General features: G+C 49.8%; 1 protein-coding gene across 1 annotated transcript; it reads left to right on the forward strand.

The window, feature by feature from the left end:
• Positions 1-1,715: 1,715 nt before the first annotated feature.
• Positions 1,716-15,608, forward strand: KRT77 (keratin 77). The gene is made up of 9 exons (XM_004053178.4): positions 1,716-2,363; positions 7,335-7,549; positions 8,797-8,857; positions 9,360-9,455; positions 10,433-10,597; positions 12,342-12,467; positions 12,581-12,801; positions 13,259-13,293; positions 13,792-15,608. The coding sequence occupies exons 1-9, from the start codon at positions 1,806-1,808 to the stop codon at positions 14,067-14,069; spliced, it is 1,755 nt and encodes a 584-aa protein (XP_004053226.1). The 5' UTR covers positions 1,716-1,805; the 3' UTR covers positions 14,070-15,608.
• The last annotated feature ends 4,279 nt before the right edge of the window (positions 15,609-19,887 follow it).

The following is a 19,887-nucleotide window of genomic DNA, read 5'->3' on the forward strand; positions in this document are numbered from 1 at the left end:
TCCCACAGTCTCTAAATAAATCAACTCACTTTCTAGTTACTTACAAAGTCTGTCTTATCTGCATTTTTTTTTTTTTTTTTGAGAGAGGGTCTCATTCTCTTGCCCAGGCTGGAGTGCAGTGGCATGATAAGGGCTCACAGCAGCCTTGACCTCCCAGGCTCAAGTGATCCTCCTACCTCAGCCCCCCTGACCCCTGGGAGCTGGGACTACAGGAGTGTGCTACCACACCTGGTTAATTTTTTGTATTTTTAGTAGAGATGGGGTTTTGCCATATTGGCCAGGCTGGTTTTGAACTCCTGGGCTCAAGTGATCTGCTCGCCTTGGCCTCCCACAGTGCTGGGATTACAGGAGTGAGCTATTGTGCCCGGCCTTCTGCATTCTTAATTCTTATGAGTTCACAGCACAGACTCCATCATGTAGTCTGCCCTTTCCCTTTAATATGGTACATAGTATCACAAGTGGTTTCCGGTTCTGCTGCAGAGTCTCCAACAAGATGATTTAAAATAATTGTATCCAATTGGGCAAGGCATCGCTTAGCCATTTTTCTAAGGCTGGAGAGTTTTTCCCCAAGTTAAAAAAATTATTATTACATTTTGGATGAAAGCCACAGCTATTTGAGTCCAGAGGGAAAACGCACATTTTTTTGTTGGCGGACACTGATGCTCACTGAATGAGCTTCTCCCCAGGATGCTGTCTGGGACGTGCTTCTCAGAGGGTGAGCACAGATTAGTGCTGGTCTATGGTGCTTTGTTATTGCCTTGTGGTAAGCACAGAATCTGAGAGTAACCATTTAGAAAATTATTATTATTGTTGCTATTTTTAGCAGTTAAACAATGTTTTGTTTGCTGAATCTAAAAATCAAAAAAATTTGGGCTTGCATTTTGTATATCTTTTTTAAAAAATTATCTTTAGGAGGTAATTCCTTTAATTCTATTTTACAAAAGTATTGTCTATAAAGAACCAGAAATGATAAAACAGAAAGAGAGATAGGGATGGTTTGTCTTCTGGTCTAGAAGACAATATTAGGTACTGGTAGATGCTCAACAAATCTATAACCACAGACTTTTGGTGCTGAAGTACCTTGTGTGGTTTTGTGTTTGAGAAGTCTGAGGCTTATCAAGCAACATACAATGTGAATGACCTTGGGAAGAATCTGTGGGCCTCCACTTGTACTCAGTGACCACAATATTGCACTTCCATGTGATAAAATTTTGGGTGCTCATGGTGATGATAACTGCAGGGAGCAGAAGCAGTGTGTGGGGGGATTGGAACAAAACTTTTGCCCCACCAGGACAATGCTATGACAGAAAGTGTTTCCACCTCTGTCCCAGCTATGGTCCTGAGGTCTCTAAACACCATCTAACTTTGCCCCAGATCTCCCAGGCACATCCCAGAAACAAACAACTCGATGGTGGAGTTTCTTAGGAAGAGATGAACTGATGATTTGGGGGGAATCTGTATAGAAGTTTCCAGCAATGAGATCCTGAGAGATTCTTGCACTCTGATCTCTAAATGGCAAGAGATGAATGATAAATGATCGAGTTGGGGAAGTTTGTCTGCAATCTGATTTCTGCAACTCATAGGTGTGAGGTTTTAAACAGATGTTGCTGGCAGGCAAACTAAACATTAATACTCCCCTTTCAGGATTGTAAAGGTGCCCAGCCCAGTAATGTGTGTGTGTGTGTATATATATAGAGCCGGAGCCAGATCTTTCCAAAGGAGTCAGAGCTCCTTTCCTCTCTGGTCTCTGCCTCCTTCCTGCCAAGCTCTTTCTCTTGCCTGCTTCTCTGGATGCTCCAGCAACCATGAGCCACCAATTTAGTTCTCAGTCTGCGTTTAGTTCAATGAGCAGGCGGGTTTATAGTACCAGCTCTTCTGCAGGCTCTGGTGGTGGGAGTCGGGCAGTGGGTTCTGTGTGTTACGCTCGAGGGAGGCGTGGTAGTGGTGGATATGGGATCCATGGAAGGGGGTTTGGCTCTAGGAGCCTCTACAATCTTGGTGGCAGTAGAAGCATCTCCATTAATCTAATGGGGAGGAGCACCAGTGGTTTCTGCCAGGGTGGGGGAGTAGGGGGATTTGGAGGGGGCAGAGGCTTTGGGGTTGGCAGCACTGGGGCTGGTGGCTTTGGAGGTGGTGGCTTTGGAGGTGGTGGTTTTGGGGGTGCTGGATTTGGGACTAGCAATTTTGGGCTTGGGGGCTTTGGTCCTTATTGTCCTCCTGGGGGCATCCAAGAGGTGACCATTAACCAGAGCCTCCTAGAGCCACTGCACCTGGAGGTGGACCCTGAAATTCAGAGGATCAAGACCCAGGAGCGGGAGCAGATTATGGTTCTCAACAACAAGTTTGCCTCCTTCATTGACAAGGTGAGCACCTCATTGGTCACTGACCAAATGACTGAGAGAGATTACACCCTACCACCTCTCACCACATCGTGCTGTTTCAGCTTGACCTGGGACCTTAGAAAATCATTTACCCATTTGGGCTTCAATTTGTCTTCTTGCGGGGATCTAATTCTATCTTTTCCTTTTGGCAGGAAAGGAGATAAGCAGTGTCAAAATACTCAACAGATACATGGTATAGTACCCTCATTCTCATTCATAATTATTCACTTTCCATCCACCCATCTACCCACGCACCCATCCATCCATCCCCATCCACACAATCCATTTATACACACACACACACACACACACACACACAAACACACACACATCCATCCATTCACTTATTCATCAATCCACCCAACTATCCACCCATCCGTCCATCTATCCACCCACCCATCCACACAATCCATTTATACACACACACACACACACACACACACACGTGTTCATCTGTTCATTCACTCATCCATCAATCCATTCAACTATCCACTCACGCATCCATCCACCCATCTAGCCCACAAATATTTTCTAAGAATCTATGATAGGCCAGACATCGTGCCAGGTGCTACAGGTGACTAGGACACAGGTCCTGCCATCAAGGAGCCCACGTCTAAAGGGGAGAGAATTACGACAGTGTATGTGAAGTGTGTCAATAGGGGTAGTACTCTCTGGGCCATGGTAGCTCAAAGGAGGGTGTCATGAGCTCTACTTGCTGAGTCTGGAAGGTGGATGAAAAGTTAAATGGGTTCTAATTTTAGTATATGTGCTGCCGAAGTGAGCACGAGTTAAATGGGTTCTCAGGGCAGAGGGGATTTTCAGGCAGAAGGACCAGGAGGCGTGAAAGCATGACGCGTTTAGGGAATTTCAAACAGTTACAATTCCTGGAGAAAATGGGATACCAGGGGGTGGAGGAGAGAAGTGGAGATGAAGTCACAGAGCCAGGGCAGGAGAAGCAGGCAGGGCATGGTGAATGCCCTGGTGGTGGGTATCTCTTGGGGCTAAAGTCAATAGCATGCAATGTAGAGTTCTGTCTGAATTTCCCCTTTTGGCTCATCAAGGGCCAAGGATGGGCCAGATGGAGACACAGAAGCCCCTGTCCCTAGTTCCCTGTTGAAACTTCAGATTAGGTCCAAAGCAGCAGCAGAGGCTGGAGAACTCGCCATGGTGAAGACCTCCCTCCAGCATCTCCTTTTGTCTGGAGGTCGAGGCACAGCGGCCACTAGCACCTCCCCAGGAGGAACTTTGCCTTCAGGGATGCAGTGGGAAGCCCCACAGAGCACCAAGGCCGCTTGCACACTCAGTGACTTTCCCTCAGTCCCCACAGGAGTTCAGTGCTGAGGCCAGAGCTTGACCTGTGGCCTGACTGCAGGGTAGCTGTGGCTAGAGGCCATGCTGGGTGGCAGGGCAGGCCTCTGATATCTGAGCAGATGCTGGGGATGGGACAGTGTGTGAGCGGGCGGAGGAGGGTAAGAGTGCTGAGGCCCAGAGGCTGCCGAAGAGGAGCGCAACACAGCAGCGTGCTCCCGTGGCTTCTAATCATGCTGCGTGGGAAATTTGGCTGAGTATCACCACGCTTCAGGCACAGGCAGGGGTTAGAGGGTTTCACTGGAGCAAGGAGTCACTACTCGGAGGTCACAGCTGGGCCAAGAGAGGAGCAGGGAGGAGAAAGGGCTGGGAAATGACCACAGGCCGCTGGCAACTGACCTCCTGAGGCTCATCTGATTATGGCCCCTGCCATGAACAGGTTCTGTCCAGTTGCATGGCATAGGGCAGTGGGCAGAGGCTAGGGTGCAAGAGACCTGGGCCTCCTGTCCTTCGAAGGGCACGGCCTATGATGACTATGAGGAGAGGCTTCTCAGCCAGGTGGGCTGTGGCCTGGCTGGAAGGAAGAAGGCTTCTATGACAGGTGACTTCTGACTCTGCTTTCCAAACTGGTCTTCCTGCTTTCACCCTTGACCCTGTATAGCCTATTCTTGACACCACAGCAGAGCCATCCTTTAAAAGCATGTCACGACACTCCTCCATTTGAATCCTCCAGTGGCTTCTTGTTTCAACTGAAAGAAAAGCCCAAGTCCTACAAGGCCCTATATTACCTGCCCTTCAACCCGCAGCTGCTGCTAAGCCCACACTTGCATTTGTGGAATCAGGCCACGTTGCCCTCACTGGGTGGAACAGCTTTCAGGATACAATGGCTAGTAAGCAGAGTGAGGCCTGGAAAACAGCCTCCAGGCTTCCAACTCATTGTTGTCTGCAGCCTCCTGTGCCCCTCTGCCTCCTCTCCTGCTCTCTTCTTGCTCACCAGCATCCAAGGCTCAGTTCTGTCTCAAGGTTTTTGCACCTACCATTCCCTCTGCATGGAACTCTTCCCCCCAAAGAGAGGCCCACCTTCCTCCCTCACCTTCTGTGGGTCTTTGCTCAGATGCCACAGTTTCAGTGGGGCCTTCCCTGACCACCACTTCAGTGTTCCTATGCCCCGGCCCTGTGTGACTCCATAGTCCCTGCAGCCATCTGAGGCACTGTATTTTTTACATGATTATTTCTTTATAGTAATCTCTCTAAATAGAATGCAAACTCCTAGAAAGCAGGGATTTTGCCTGTTTTGTTTATTACCAAATCCCTAGCACCCAGAATAGTGCCTGACATATGAGAATTGCTCAATAAATAGAAACCGGATGACAAATTGGGTCAGCCCCTCAGGGGTCAGTGCTGGACACTCAGAGAGTGGAAATGGAGCCAAAGGCTTTCTAGAACCAATGACAAGGGGACAGGGCCTCAGAAAGGAAAGGAGGGGTTCAGCTCTTACCCCTGGGACACTGGCCTGGCCTTGATCAGCTGACCCTTAGACCTCTATGCTAAGAGTGGTGAGTGGCCTGGATAGCCCACACTAGCAGGCAACTCTAAAACCTTTTGCACTTCATGAGTGCATGACACTTTTTGTCTTCTCCGTGTTGGGCATTGTGTGTCCATGGGTCCACTGTGTCCCCTGGAGAACAAAGTAGACATAAGCCTGCCCTCATGGGGTCCAGGGCAGCCCGGGAGAGAGATGCTCACACACTGCCACATGACTGAAAGTCTCAACAGATCTAGAAAGGCAAGGAACAAGGGGCTGCAAAGGGGACACACTGGTGGGATGCCACCTCAGCTGAGGTCTAAAGGATGAGCAGGAGTTTGCTGGGCAAAGAGTTGAGGAGACCTGGGGTGCTGAGGGCACTGGGAGGTCCCTGTGCAGGGGAGGAGCACTGAAGCAGAGGGTGGGCGAGAAGGTCGCTCAGCAGCATGCCTCATTCCATCGGTGCTAGCTGAGCTGCCCTTGAGTTTTGCTGGTGGGACACAGACCAGGAGTGTTTTGGGGAACCTGGGGAAAAACACAGTGGCTTTTACTGATTGTTCTAGTGGTTAAGGCACTCCCTGCAGCCAGACTCTGCCTTTGCAGTTTGGGTGGCCTGATGAGAACCACAGTGTCTTCTATGAGCTCCTGGATATTGCGGGTGGGTACCTGGGCTAAAGCCAGAGCACCCAGAGTTGTGTCACTGCTCCCTCATTGTTTTATGTGGAGACTCTCCATGGGACCACAGGATTCTTTCTTTTGGTCCCCACAATGCCACTGCCACTGAGTGCAGTGAATGAGTACTGAATTGATTTCTTCACTCCCTGGGAGTGCCACCACAGAGTAAAAATAGAGAGTGGCAGGAATTTCTCACGGTGTTGTGAGCTGTGCTGACAAGCCTGGGAGAGCTGCTTGCCTAATCTCTTGCTTTGATAAGGTGAGCAAAAATGAGCCATGGGAGGTTATGTTGTCTGCAAACATTTTCCAGCCTAGAGTCAGAATCCAAAGGGAGCTAACCAGGGTTGGCCCCTCAGACGGGCGGAGTCTCAAGGGCCGGGGGATTTGGAGGACCCTCACTAGTGTCACGTGGTAGGGGAGTGTCTTCAGGGTTCTGTTCTGACCACACAAAGCAGTGGGTTTGCCCCTTTACGTAGTGCCCGGAGGAGGAAGCAGGATTCTGGAGGGTGTGTGTTTTTGGGCATGTGCGCCCGCATGCGGCCGAGCAAAGTCTGGAGGCAGCACCATTGCTGCTATCAGGGCAGTGGAGCGGAGGCTCCACAGTGTGTACTTGGCTGAGGAAAGGTGGAGGCTGGTCATTACCATGCCAAGGACAAGCCGCACACTTTGCACAGCCAGCCACCTCCCTGGGCCCCGCATCTTACCTCCATATCCACAGTTTTGGGAGAAGAGGTGGTGAAAATATTGGGTGATGTCCACTCTCCATTTCCCGGGAAATAGCAAGTGGGTAGTTCTCAAACACCTGACAACCCAAAGTCCTCACTTTGGGGCACTTGAATGCATTAGACTTTTAAAAAATGAGAACATTTGCCTTAAAAATCCTGTCTGCATTATAAAAGCATTTAAATGAGTTACTTTCCTGACAAACATCCCAGCAGACAGCAGAGGTGGTGGTGGCTGCAGGGCAGGGGCACCCAAGCAAATTTGCTCAGGAATCAGTTTAATGTTCTAAGCCAAATTGATCCTTCTCTCTTTTTCTTTCTTCCTCTCCTCTATCACATAATGCATTTTGACCACAAAGAGAAAGGAACCTTGGGGTCATCAGTGTCTCAGATGCTCCGAAACACCATTTCCTTACGTTGGCATGGATAAATTGAGTGTGGAGGGTGAGTGCTCTATGATGTAAATGAAGGAGGTGATTTACCTTCAAAACCAGAGTGAGCTTAGTGTCAATTTTAGGCAAGTTGACCTTACAGCCATTGGCAGTCAGAAACCACATTGCCCTCTGTGTGTCTCAATCCCGAGAAAAGGAAGCTCTCTGACCCTTGGAGGAGCCATCCTGATTCTCTGAGGTCTGGATGTGTTGAGGGGGTATGGATACTCCTACTTACGGGGGAGCTGCTCTGATCCATGGCCTGGGGTGGACTGGGGTCTCTTGCTCTTAGGTGCGATTCCTGGAGCAGCAGAACCAGGTGCTACAAACAAAATGGGAGTTGCTGCAGCAGGTGAACACCTCAACTGGAACCAACAACCTGGAGCCCCTCTTGGAGAACTACATCGGTGACCTGCGGAGGCAGGTGGATTTGCTCAATGCGGAGCAGATGCGCCAGAACACGGAGGTCAGGAGCATGCAGGATGTCGTGGAGGACTACAAGAGCAAGTGAGACTCCAGGCAGGGCAAAACAGGGGAGAAGCATGGCCAAAAACAGGTCACAGGGGCAAGACATTCTGCTTCAGTGTTTATGTTTAAGGGTGGGGGGCGGGGCATGCAGGCTCTGCACTGCACAACTGCAGGAGGCGCTGTTTTGTATGTGGCAAACCAGGTAGAATGATATTGGCAGCCAGCTGTCAATTGCATTGGGTGGGGAGGGGCAGGATAGCTTCATGGATGTTGAAACCAAGTAAGCCTGATTTCCAGTGTGGCCTCTGCCACTTACTAGCTGCTTACAAATTCATCTTTTTAAGTTTCTAGTGTTCACATTAGTAATGTGGGAATAGCAAGAACCTTCCTTGTTGGATTGTTGTGGGTAGATCTGTGGTTCTCAGATTTGAGCATGCATCTGTTTGCTGGAATCAGATTGCTGAGCTCTGCCCCCCGAGTTTTTGATTCAGCAGATATGGGATGCGGCGAGAGTGTTTGTACTTCTAACATGTTTCCAAGTGATGCTGATGCTTGTGGATTGGGGACCACACTTTGAGAACTGCCGGTTTGAATGAAATGATGCTTAGTTCTTAGTATTGTGGCTGTACACCCCTAGCAGTCAATAAACACTTGCTATTATGACTACAAACAGTAGGGGTGACAGGAGTTGTCGAATTCCAGATCAGCTGCTCCTGAGCCGTGCAGGCAGCAGAGCCTCTCCCTCCCTCTTCTTCCCCATGTGGGGTGCAGGGTGCTTCTCTCCCATCACCTTGGCATGCTTACTGTGTCGTGCCAGTAGAGATCCAAGTGTGTGTGAATCAACAAGGGAAAAGTGAAATCCACACTGGAGGTGCTGGTGGGGGGTGGGGTACAGAATTGTAGGTTAAATTTTTTCTCTTCAAAAATATTTAGTAAAAGTGGTTGTTATTTCATGTTCTCAGTTTTAAGGAATGAATGAGTTTGACACATTTACAAAGGTAAAACATCAAAATAAAAATAGACATTCCAGGGACTTTCTCTGTGGCTCTGGGTTTTCCATGTTGGCCCGGGGTCCCCTCTGTTGGCCCACAGACCTAGGAGTTGGTTCTGCCCTCATCCATGAGAGCGCCAGCCTCTGGGAATGGACAGCCAGCACCTTGAGCAGGGTTCTCTGAACCCAGGACAGCAAATGTTTGGGGAATTCCAAGCTTTCTGCTGTAAGGAGGGACCTCAGGGAGCCAAGGTCAGCCTGAAGCCTTTCTGTGCTCCTTTGCCTCGCCTGACAGGTATGAGGATGAAATCAACAAGAGGACTGGCAGCGAGAATGACTTTGTCGTCCTGAAGAAGGTGAGGGAAAGGGGAGTCCTGAGGGTGGCTGTGGACCCAGGAGGCTGAGGGGAGTGAGGAATCCCTATGGGATGCTCTGTGACAACAGCAGGGTGGCCTCTACGGCCGGCTTGCTGTGTGTGATGCCTGAATGTGGGGCCCTTACATTGGAACTGACACTGATAATGACTCTTCAGGAAGCCTTGAGTTCGTATCTCTCTGGGGTCCTGAAAGTGAAATGAAGTGAAATGACAACTTTTGAGTGTCAGTTATGTGTAGCCTTGGGACCTAAGGAAGGACCTGGGGTGTTGGTTGTGACTTACTGGGATATGGAGGTTGGTGTCACATCTCCTTCTGGCCAGGAAAGCCAGGACTTGTGGGTCCCTTATTCGAGTGAGGTGATGAATTTTTTAAGTAAGGAAATAAACCTAGAGTGGCTCTGCCACTCGCCTGAGCCAGCCAGTGAGCTGGTGGCAGGCAATGCCTGGGCAATAAAGTCAAACTGTTTCTGCCTGCTATTCAGGATGTGGATGCTGCTTATGTGAGCAAAGTGGACCTGGAGTCCAGGGTGGACACTCTGACTGGGGAGGTCAATTTCTTGAAATATTTATTTTTGACGGTGAGTTAAGCCTTTATAAGAACCCCCTTTCTTTTCTCACATCTCACAAGGAGTATGGGCTGTAAGAGGGGAGGCCTGAAACCCAACACTACCCACTAGGGACTCATCTCCCCAGGTACCCCAACTCTGTGGGCCTGGAGTCAGCCATCCTCTCCACCCCAATCCTCAGAATCCCCAGGTCGGGGTAATGAAGATGGAAGGCTGGGAGAATCCTGAGTTAGGTGGAGGCGAACGTGTCCCTGGTTCATGGCTTCCAATCTGTTTGGGAAATCACCCAGACATATAAGGGGCAAAACCAACCAGAAATCTTCATTAATTCTAGGGAGTTGATGGAGCTATTAGGAAACTCTGTGGGAGGTGACAGTGTGAGTCTCAAAGGGAGTGGAACCTGACCTTAGTGGTGGGGGATCAAACACTCTGCCACCCGGCCCTCTTTTGCCTGTGTCTAACTTGGGGGTACGTGCTCTGGGCCAGATGCTGTGTTAGAAGTTTATGTTATGGGTATCTCCATTCTACAGATGGGAAAACTGAGGCACTGAGGGGTTAAATTACTTGCTTCATTACCTAGCTAGTCAGTGGTACAGCCAAGACTCAAAAGTGAGTCCAAGTGGCTCCTTAACTAGAGTCCATTCTACTGCCTCGGAGAACTCACATGGTTTCAAGGAACGGGCATGCCTGCCAAGGAGCCCAGCTCACTATGGTGGCCAAGTCAGAGCAAGGCAGAGTGGCAGCTGCAGGAGAAGTGTGATGGGGAGATGGTATCTGAACGCTCCAGGTTTAGGCTCCTTCCTTCTCCCTGGAGGCAGTTAAGACTCTCCCTATTATCTCTCATTGCACACAACAATTCCAAGAGCTTTTCCCAAGACTACCTGGCCCAGGCTTCTGGCTTCCCCCGAGAGCCTTGAGGGAGCAGCAGAGGAAAACTGAGGCCCCCAGAGGAGAATGGAAGGAGTCAGCCTGTGCGCCATGCCTCGCAGGAGCTGTCTCAGATGCAGACTCACATCAGCGACACCAACGTCATCCTGTCCATGGACAATAACCGCTCCCTGGACCTGGACAGCATCATCGATGCAGTGCGGACCCAGTATGAACTGATTGCACAGAGGAGCAAGGACGAGGCCGAAGCCCTGTACCAGACCAAGGTGGGCGCGGCCCCCAGATCTGGTGCCCAGAAAAACAGATTCTTCCCAGAATTGCCTTTCTCTTATTGCCATTGTCTTTCTCTTATTTCTGAAGTAAAATGTGTTTGTTATACAAATTCTAGAAATTACATGTAAAGATTACCCATCTCTCACTACCGCTATTAATATGTTAATATATCTTCTACCAGTTCTTTGTCGCTATTAGGCTAGTGGAAAAGTGATTGTGGTTCTCGCCATTAAAAGTAATGACGAGAACCGCAATTACTTTTGCACAAACCCAATAATGTTTATTGAGAACTCATGTGTGTTAGGCACTGCACAAAGTGCTTTACATATTTATTATTATTTCATTCAGTCCTTACAACAACCAATGAGGTAAGAATTTCATTATCACCATTTTATAATAGATAGTAGTGTGTGAGATTACTTAATTTCCCTAATGCCTTGTAGCTAGTAAATGGCAGAGCCAGAGCTTAATTAAAATTGGGTTTGTGTCTACAAACCCATTCCCCTCACCACTAGAATGACTTTTATTCTTTTTTCATAATGGTATCTATTAAAATATTTTTTTTACTTTTTTTTTTTTTTGAGATGGAAACTCACTCTATCTCCCAGGCTGGAGTGCAGTGGCCTGATATCAGTTCACTACAAACTCTGCCTCCTGGGTCCAAGTGATTCTCCTGCCTCAGCCTCCTGAGTAGCTGGGATTACAGGCACACGCCACCACACCAAGCTAATTTTTGTTTTTTTAGTAGTGGCAGGGTTTTGCCATGTTGGCCAGGCTATACTTTCTCTTTTACTTATCACATATGGATACTTTTCTGTGACACTAAATAACCTGCCGCATTTTTAACAGCCTAGTATTATATTATTAGACTACACCCTCCCTTATTAGATCAACTCCTTTGTGGCTAAGTTGTTGGGCACATCTTTGGTTACTTCTTTTCCATAAACTGACCTGGATCTTTTTGGATGGTGAAGCCTCTGGTTGAAAGGGCATGGCTGACAGTCCAGTCACTAAATTCTGAACAACTAGCATTGATGACTGGCTTTGAGGATGATCTGTGGCCAACTCCAATCCTGGCTGACCTCTGTCCCACGGTCCTGCACAGTGTTCTGGGGTGGAATGGATTTCGACATTAGACTAGGAAGCAGACGGCCAACAGTGAAAAATAGCAGAGTGCAGATTCCCTTGAGTCGATGCTTCTCCTACCCACTTCAGAGCCCTGTCCTGGGGGTGGAGTTCTGACTGATGTGGCAATACAGAGACAGGAACAGAGATGGAGGGGAAATGAGACTGAACGTGGAGCAGATGGAGGGCCTCTGAGGACATGAGGTCCTGCCTGACTGCTAGGGAGATCATCCTGGGAAAGGGTGGGAAGCTATATGGTGGGTGAAAAGAGTGAGGGGGTCTCAGTGTGGGTAAGGACCAACGTGAAGGCTTAGATGTGTGAAAAGGTGGTAGAAAGGGCATCACAAAGCAGGTTTGTCTGGCTGGGATGAGAGTCTGCCCAGAGACTGGTGGGAATGCAGGAGGCTTGGTATAGTGTGAGTGTGTGCATGTATACATGTGTTTGCAGCCTGGGTGAGGGAGGTTTGGTATAGCTGTGAGTATGCATGTAGGGGTGACCACAGTGCAAGGTGGGTGGGAATCTCCCAGGGGAGAGCAGCCCAGACCTACTCCCTCCTGGAGGGGCTTGTGGTGGGCAGCCCATGCTGACCATGATGCTGCCTTTGGCCCCAGTACCAGGAGCTCCAGATCACGGCAGGGAGACATGGAGACGACCTGAAGAACAGCAAGATGGAGATTGCAGAGCTCAACCGCACCGTCCAGAGGCTGCAGGCAGAGATCAGCAACGTGAAGAAGCAGGTGGGACGGGTGCTCAGGGAGGGCCGACCAAGCCCTACACCTCCCACAATGCCCTGCCAGATCGAGCTCTGGAAACTTAACCATTAAATGGTCTCCAACTGTCGCTGGAGCAGATTGAACAGATGCAGTCACTCATTTCGGATGCTGAGGAGAGAGGCGAGCAGGCCCTCCAGGATGCGTGGCAGAAGCTGCAGGAACTGGAGGAGGCCCTGCAGCAGTCCAAGGAGGAGCTGGCCCGGCTGCTGCGTGACTACCAGGCCATGCTGGGGGTCAAGCTGTCCCTGGATGTGGAGATCGCCACCTACCGCCAGCTGCTGGAGGGCGAGGAGAGCAGGTGGGTCTGGCAGCTGTGTTTCTGGGGCTAAGGCTCGAGATGCACCCATGAAGCTGTGGGACTGGCTATTTGGAGAAAAGATAAGCCCCACCTTCTTGGGAAGATTGGTAGCCCAGGGTGAGCAGAAACATTCCAATTAGAGGCAGAGGCTGTGTGAATGGGCAAGCCTCTTCACATAGGGAGAAGTCATTTTTATCATTCCTCCGCCTCCAAGTAGAATGTCCTTATACCCCAATCCAAGCCTCTGCAGCTGGGTATTCACCCCCAATGCTAAACGGCTTCATGAAAACCCTGAAATTTCTCTCTGCCCCACTGGCTTCCTGACCTCTGCTCATGCACACACATTTCCCTAAGGCTTGGGGACACCTCTGATCCAGATGTCTGTGGGCCACCGCCTTCTCTCCTCAGGCCTGGCTGACCGTGTGGGTCTGGCTGACCGTGTGCTTTGGTTTTACAGGATGTCAGGAGAGCTGCAGAGCCATGTGAGCATCTGTAAGTAGCAGAGCCCAGGGGCAGAGAGAGGCTGGTGGTGCTGGGTGGAGGGAGGGCCAGGAGGTGGCCAGCAGAGAACGGAAAGTCTGGCATTTTAGCTTCCAGTCCTGTGCAATAGACACCAAAGTAAGCAAGTGTAATGGCAAAGCCTGGAAGAATTCATTTGAAATAAATGGTTATGATTTCAGGTCTGCTTATCTTAATTGTTATGATGCCTTTTTATTAAATGATGCCTAGGAGGAATCAGCAGCGGCTAGAACTCTTTAGGGTACATATTCAATAAACAATGTAAGTGTGTTGCTGAGAGGAACCCTGGCATCCCTTTGTAGTATGAAGAATACTTTTCAAGTGGGAACACTTTCAATTTTCAATGTATGGGGTTTGCAAGTCGATGCCACGGGTGATCGAGGATGGAGGAGGCTGCAGGTGCAGGGGCGGGTGCAGGTGGGGGCCTTGCCCGGTCCCTCTGACCCCGTGTGCACTGTCCCCTCCCCACAGCCGTGCAGAACAGCCAGGTGAGCGTCAGCGGCGGCGCGGGAGGCGGCGGCAGCTACGGCTCAGGAGGCTACGGCGGCGGCAGCGGTGGGGGCTATGGCGGCGGAAGAAGCTACCGCGGAGGCGGGGCACGAGGCGGGAGTGGAGGCGGTTATGGCAGCGGCGGCGGCGGCGGCGGCGGTGGGAGCTACGGAGGGAGCGGCAGAAGCGGCCGCGGATCCTCGCGCGTGCAGATCATCCAGACCTCCACCAACACCTCCCACAGGCGGATCCTGGAGTAGAGGCCTCGTTTCTGCCACACCTCACGCCTGCCCCGCGCCGCCCTCTCCTCAAACTCCTCCCCTCCACGCCCTTCCTGACCCCCCTCTCATTCACTTTTCTTGATGGGTCTCAGCAATTTTGCCAATAAATTCGACTCTAATGGGGGAAGCAGGGTGGATAAGTCCAAACAGCAGATCTGTCTTTGGAGGGCACTGGCTTGCAGTCAGAGTCACAGCTAGGCACATTCTCACTCAGACCCCGCTCTGCTGGCCCTGCTGCTGTTCCTGCTCCCACCTTTTTGGAAGATCGGTAGCCCAGGGTGAGCAGAAACATTCCAGTTAGAGGCAGAGGCTGCGTGAGTTGGCAAGGTAGGGATAAGTCATTGTTATCATTCCTCTGCCTCCAAGTAGAATGCCCTTATGCCCCAATTCAAGCCACTGCAGCTAAGTATTGATCCCCAGTGCTAAAAGACACCAGGCATCTAGTTTAGCAACGGAGGGAAACAGCCTGTAGAGAGCATCGACAAGGCGCATAATGGAGAGTTGGTATCTCAACCCCAAGCTCCCTTTGCTGTACCTGGGCTGCTCTGTGAACAAGAATCCACGCCCCCCTGCCCTGCTGGGGACCACATAATGATCCCTTTGGGGGAAGTTGCTGATTGCAGGGCAAGCTAGCTTGGTAAGGAAAACCTCTGCACCAGCGGCCTATTCCTGCCTCTTGCTCCATAGCCTCATACACTCATGTTGATGGAGAGTATAGATTTGCTGCCCACATCAGATATCTGTAAGGCATCACTGTCCTGATTCTGAACCTCTGTTTCAGGAAGCATTCTCCCCTGTGTAAACAACTCAAGGTGGAAGTATTTCAGAGGGCATGGGGTCATGAATCCTTACCCAAAGGAAGCCTGTTTTAGCAGTGGATGCGGGAGTCGATGAACAGACAAGCAAGTTCTGCTTCTGTCCTGTTTCCTCCTGACAGCTCCATTCTTTTGAAGCCTGACCCTTCCTAAGCTCTGCATCATAACCACTCTGAGAATTGCCCCATTGGATGGGCATGTGAAGCCCAGCTCTGTTCCATCCAGGTGCCTCTGGCCTGAGGAGTCTGAGGATCTGACTTGGGTCTTGGAAGGGTTCCAACCCCAAGTCAGTCAGGAAGCTGCCCATTTTTTTTTTTTGCAAGGCATTTTAATGCCCTTTCCCAGATCTCTCTAGTCCCTCCTGCTTTCTGTTCTCTGTAGCTGTGAGCCCTTTGTGAGAATATGACTCTTAATTTTGAATCTTATATAAGAGGCTTGAGATGTGCTGGAGAGGGCAGGAAGAGGAAAGTATCAGGCCTTGAGAGAGGGAATGTAGCTTTGCTTCTATGATCCGGAGTCACCTTCACTTGCTAGCTGAGTCCTAACACAACTTCCAAGTCCATGATTCTCTTGGGGCATTGGATGGGCTCAGTGTAGGTCTCTTAGGCTGTTCTTGTGACTTCATCATTTCCTGGTTCAAAGTTGTACTGTCAAGGGGCAGCATTTCTGGTATTTCTATAATAAATTTTTCTGTGATCTCAAATTGCTGTTTGGTCAGGAGATGCATTATTTCTTCTTCTTCTTCTCCTTCTTCTCCTTTGCCTTCCTCCTCTTCTCCCTCCTCTTCTTCTCCTTCCTCCTCCTCCTCCTCCCTCCTCCTTCTCCCCCTACTCCCTCCTCCTCCTCCTTCCTCCTGCTCCTCCCTCCTCCTCCTCCCTCCTCCTCCTCTTCTTCTTCTTCTTCCCTCCTCCCCTTCTTCCTCCTCCTCCTCTCCTCCTCCTTCTTCTTCTTCTCCTTCTCCTTCTCATTCTTCCATCTTCATCTTCATCTTCTCCTCTTTTTCTTCTTTCTTCTAAATAAAGATGGGGTCTCACCATGTTTCCAAGGCTGGTCTTGAACTCCTGGGCTCAGGTGATCCTCCCACCTTGGCCTCCCACATTGCTGGGATTACAGGTGTGAGGCACGGTACCTGGGCCATTTCTTTAAAAATTTCTGCAGACCTCTGAAATTATTTATATTTGGGAAGTTAAAATTTCTTCTTATTTTTTATTGTACAAGTAATAACACAGTCTTGAAGAATCTTACAGACATAATCTTATTAATCCTTAAAGTGTCTGATCATCCAAAAGTCAATTATACATTTGTTCAATGAGCACTTATTAAGCTCCTACTGTGTGGCAGGCAGTGGCTTAGGCACTGGGAATGCAATGTTGAATGAACATGTTTCTGACTCTTAAGTTGCTCACAACTAAATGACATATTATGGGGGAGGGAAGATTCAGAGAGAAGAGAAATCTAAGTGTGCTTCTAAGGACCTCCTAGCCTGAGAGTGGAAGCAAGGCCTATCCTGAGGACACAGGCAGACCCCCCAAAACAGGAACAGTGGGACTTACGACAGGTGCCAGTGCTGGGGAAGGGACGTTTGGTTCCAACAGACTCCTGGAGGACTGGGATATGGAACAGGGCCAAGGAAGAGAGGTGTGGGTGGGGAGATGAGGGAAGGGCCCTCCAAACAGGGGAATAGTCTGCTCAGAGACTCAAAATAAGAGAGAGTGTGGGGGTGAGAAGGAGCAGCTGGACAGGAGAAACTGAGCTAGGGAGGGAAGGGGCTGAGGCCCACAAACTGAGTGGGGTCATAGGCAGAGACATCTTCAATTGATGCCTTGAGGGAAGCAGAGATGCAGAAATTCCATAATGGAGCAAGTTAAGCCATCACCTCATCCTATGTGGTAGTTCTGAGTCCATGTAAAAGAACCACATAAAAGATGTGATCTACTTTCTAATTCCCTGGAGGGACTTTGATGAAATTTGGATATGGGATTCATTCGAATATGACAGGAATCCATATTGATAAGACACTGTGTTCCCAGGCACACCCCTCCATTCTGTCTGAGAAGTTTCTCCCCATCTCACCTGTCCTGGCAGCAGGCCTGTCAGGAGATGGGTAGGAAAGGGAGAAATGGGCAGAGAGGCTGTCTGAAGGGAAGCAGAGAGGGAGCAGACAGATGCAGTGTCCCACACTTGCAGCCAAGAGCCAAGAGCACATGGACTAGGAAGGGAAGACATGGATGGAGAGCAGTGGGCGTAAACATGACTTCGAGTGTCCAGCTGGCAGGTGAGGAGATGTGAGTCAGAAGGTGTGGCAGCTGCTGGAGGCAGCCTTGGGAATCAGGAAGAGAGTCACGTCTAGAGCTTGTTTAGGCTCTTCTGGAGTCAGATCACTGTGGGGACTCTGAGCTCCAAGAACTGTAATAAATAGGCGCCTACTCAGAGGAAGGTGACCAGGACAGTGGTGGTGGGGAATCAGAAGCCTGGTCACAGGAGTGCCGGTGAAAGGCCAGGAGAGCAGTCTCTGGGGGAGATGTGGCAGCTAACTGCAAAGATTTGAAAGGCTTCCGTGGGACCACAGGAAGGGTGGCTGACTCAAGCTGATGACCCAGATAGGCAGTGTCTTTGCAGTTAGCTGCCGCATGTCCCCTGAAATGTGGGCTTCTCCTCCACATGTGGGCAGGCTCTCTGACTGCCTTTCCCTTTTCTGCCTGTCCTCTGACAGGCCTGCTGCCAGGATAGGTGAGATGGGAAGAAACTTCTCAGAGAGAATAGAGGGGTGTGCATGGAAACAGAGTGTCTTATCACTATGGGTTGATATGATGTTTGCAGTTAGCTGCCACATCCCCCCACAAAGACTTCTGGAGGGGCATGCCTGGGAACACAATGTTTTATTCATATGGGTTGCTGTCCTATTCCAATGAATCCCATATCCAAATTCCATCAATATCGCTTCAGGAAGCTACAACATATTTGGCTCAATATAAGAAGCACCTTTCTATTGATCCTGACATGGGAGAGGCTACCTGGGGAGTGATCAAGTTTCAAGCAGAGATTGGCTAACCGTTTGGCAGGACGTTGAGGGCGGGAGTGGAGATGGGTGGGGATATGTGTATGGAGGCATCTCACATCTTTGCTGTACTAAGAGTTCACATGGCGAAACCTGAGAAAAAAAATTCTACTCTCTGTGTTATATGGGAAGAATAAGGTCAGGTGCCAGTGAAAGCTAAAGTCACAAAGAAGCCAAAGGCCCTAGCCAGAACTGTTAAATGAGGCTAAGTTTTCTGGCAGCACAGGGTCTATTACAGGGTGTGAGTTTGATTATCCCTGGGATCATGCATGTGTGATACTCTAATGGGATCCACGTTGGCTCTGAGAAAACGCGCAAGGATAAGGCCAACCACAGCTCACCTTTCCCATCCTCTCTTGGGAACAAGTTGAGATTGTCCCAGAAAATGTGGCCCTGACTTGTCTCTTCCAAATTCTTGATTTTGTCCTGTCATGGAGGCCTGGGGGACAGATGGAGGGAATCATGTGCCTGAATCTGAAGAATATTGGAATAGAGATTCCACAAGGCAGGGGCAGGAGAAATAAAGGACAGAAAGGAGAGGAGTTGGTCAAAGAAGGCATCTCAACGTCTAAATGAGAAGTCTTAATTCGATGTTCAGGGAAAGAGAGAGTAACTTTAGGGACCTAAACAAGGAGGACTAGCACTAAGACACTGAAGAGATTTCCTGAAATAGACAATATTTCCATCAGAGACAATGAGAAATCCCATCAGGAGAAAATGTCTCTCACTTTCAGCTCACCCCAGTGAAAACAACAAGCAATTCTATAAACCATGTAGGAAGTGCCCACGCATGCATTATCTCACCTGAGTCCCACTGTACCTGGGAGTGGGGAGACCAGGTGTGGGGGTCTGCAGTCCTTCTAGGGACCGTGGAGTGCTCCATCCATGCCCCTAATCAATGCTATTCCCACAAGGCAGATACTCAGAGGGAGAGCCAAGCAGGCTCATTCATCAATCAAACCAAGAGGCTGGCAGGAGGGAGCAAACACCCGGGTTGGTGAGAGTCCCAGGGAAAGTCTGCCAGCTGCTCTTTGCTCTGAGAGGCAGGGTGGCAGGGTGGGGCACTCTGGAAATATAAATTTAATTCCACCAGCTTCTCATCCACAGAGATTTTGATCTGAGGACATGGTTAACTGGAGGAGCAATCATTGACTCAGTAAAATTCTAACTGCATCTGACCTTAGACAAGGTGTGCGTTTCTGGGCTGGGAAAGATCTTGGTCTGAGGAAGAGTCTCTTGAGAATGTCATCTCTTTTCAATTACCCAGCCTTTTGGCCCAGAATGCATCTTCAAATTAATGAGCCATTTGCTGGTTAATTTGGTCCCAGGGAAAAAAGTCCAGCAAATTACTGGGCATTACACTGAGCTTGAAGGTCCCTCTTCAAGGTTGCCCTGGTTTTATCAGCGTTCCGATCAGTCCGGGAAATGGGATATCTTCAGGTTGATCAATGCTCTGTTGAAGGGCTGGCTGGGAATTTGGGGTATTGGGAGGTTTTCTAGCATGGAGGACGGGCTCCGAGTGGCCCAACCCCAAGCCTGGAAGGGCTTCCAGGGGGCTCTAAGTGTGCATTCTGACCTCCACACCTGCCCCTGTGTGCTCAGCCCTCAGTGTTTGTGCTCCCCCTGCAGAGCAGGCACTCTGCAGTGAGGGCAAAGGCTCCTCCCATCTGGCCCCAGCTCCCTCCAGCCTCAGGTGCACCCGGTGATGCAGCTGTGATCCCTTCTTCCATGTGATGCCCCCTAGCTTTCCCAGGGCAAGTCCGTGGACTTCTTAAGGCTTTCTCTCGCAAGATGAGGAAATGGGCCCCTGTCAAGGGCTTAAATGTCCTGTTCCAGCCTTTTCACTGTTTCCAGTAAATCAGGGGCTTGTTCTAAAGTTTGTTTTTCTTTTTTTTCTGGTTATTATATCAGCTTCTGGGTTCTC

Source organism: Gorilla gorilla, chromosome 10, assembly GCF_029281585.2.
Source record: "Gorilla gorilla gorilla isolate KB3781 chromosome 10, NHGRI_mGorGor1-v2.1_pri, whole genome shotgun sequence".
Classification (NCBI taxonomy): Eukaryota; Metazoa; Chordata; class Mammalia; order Primates; family Hominidae; genus Gorilla; species Gorilla gorilla.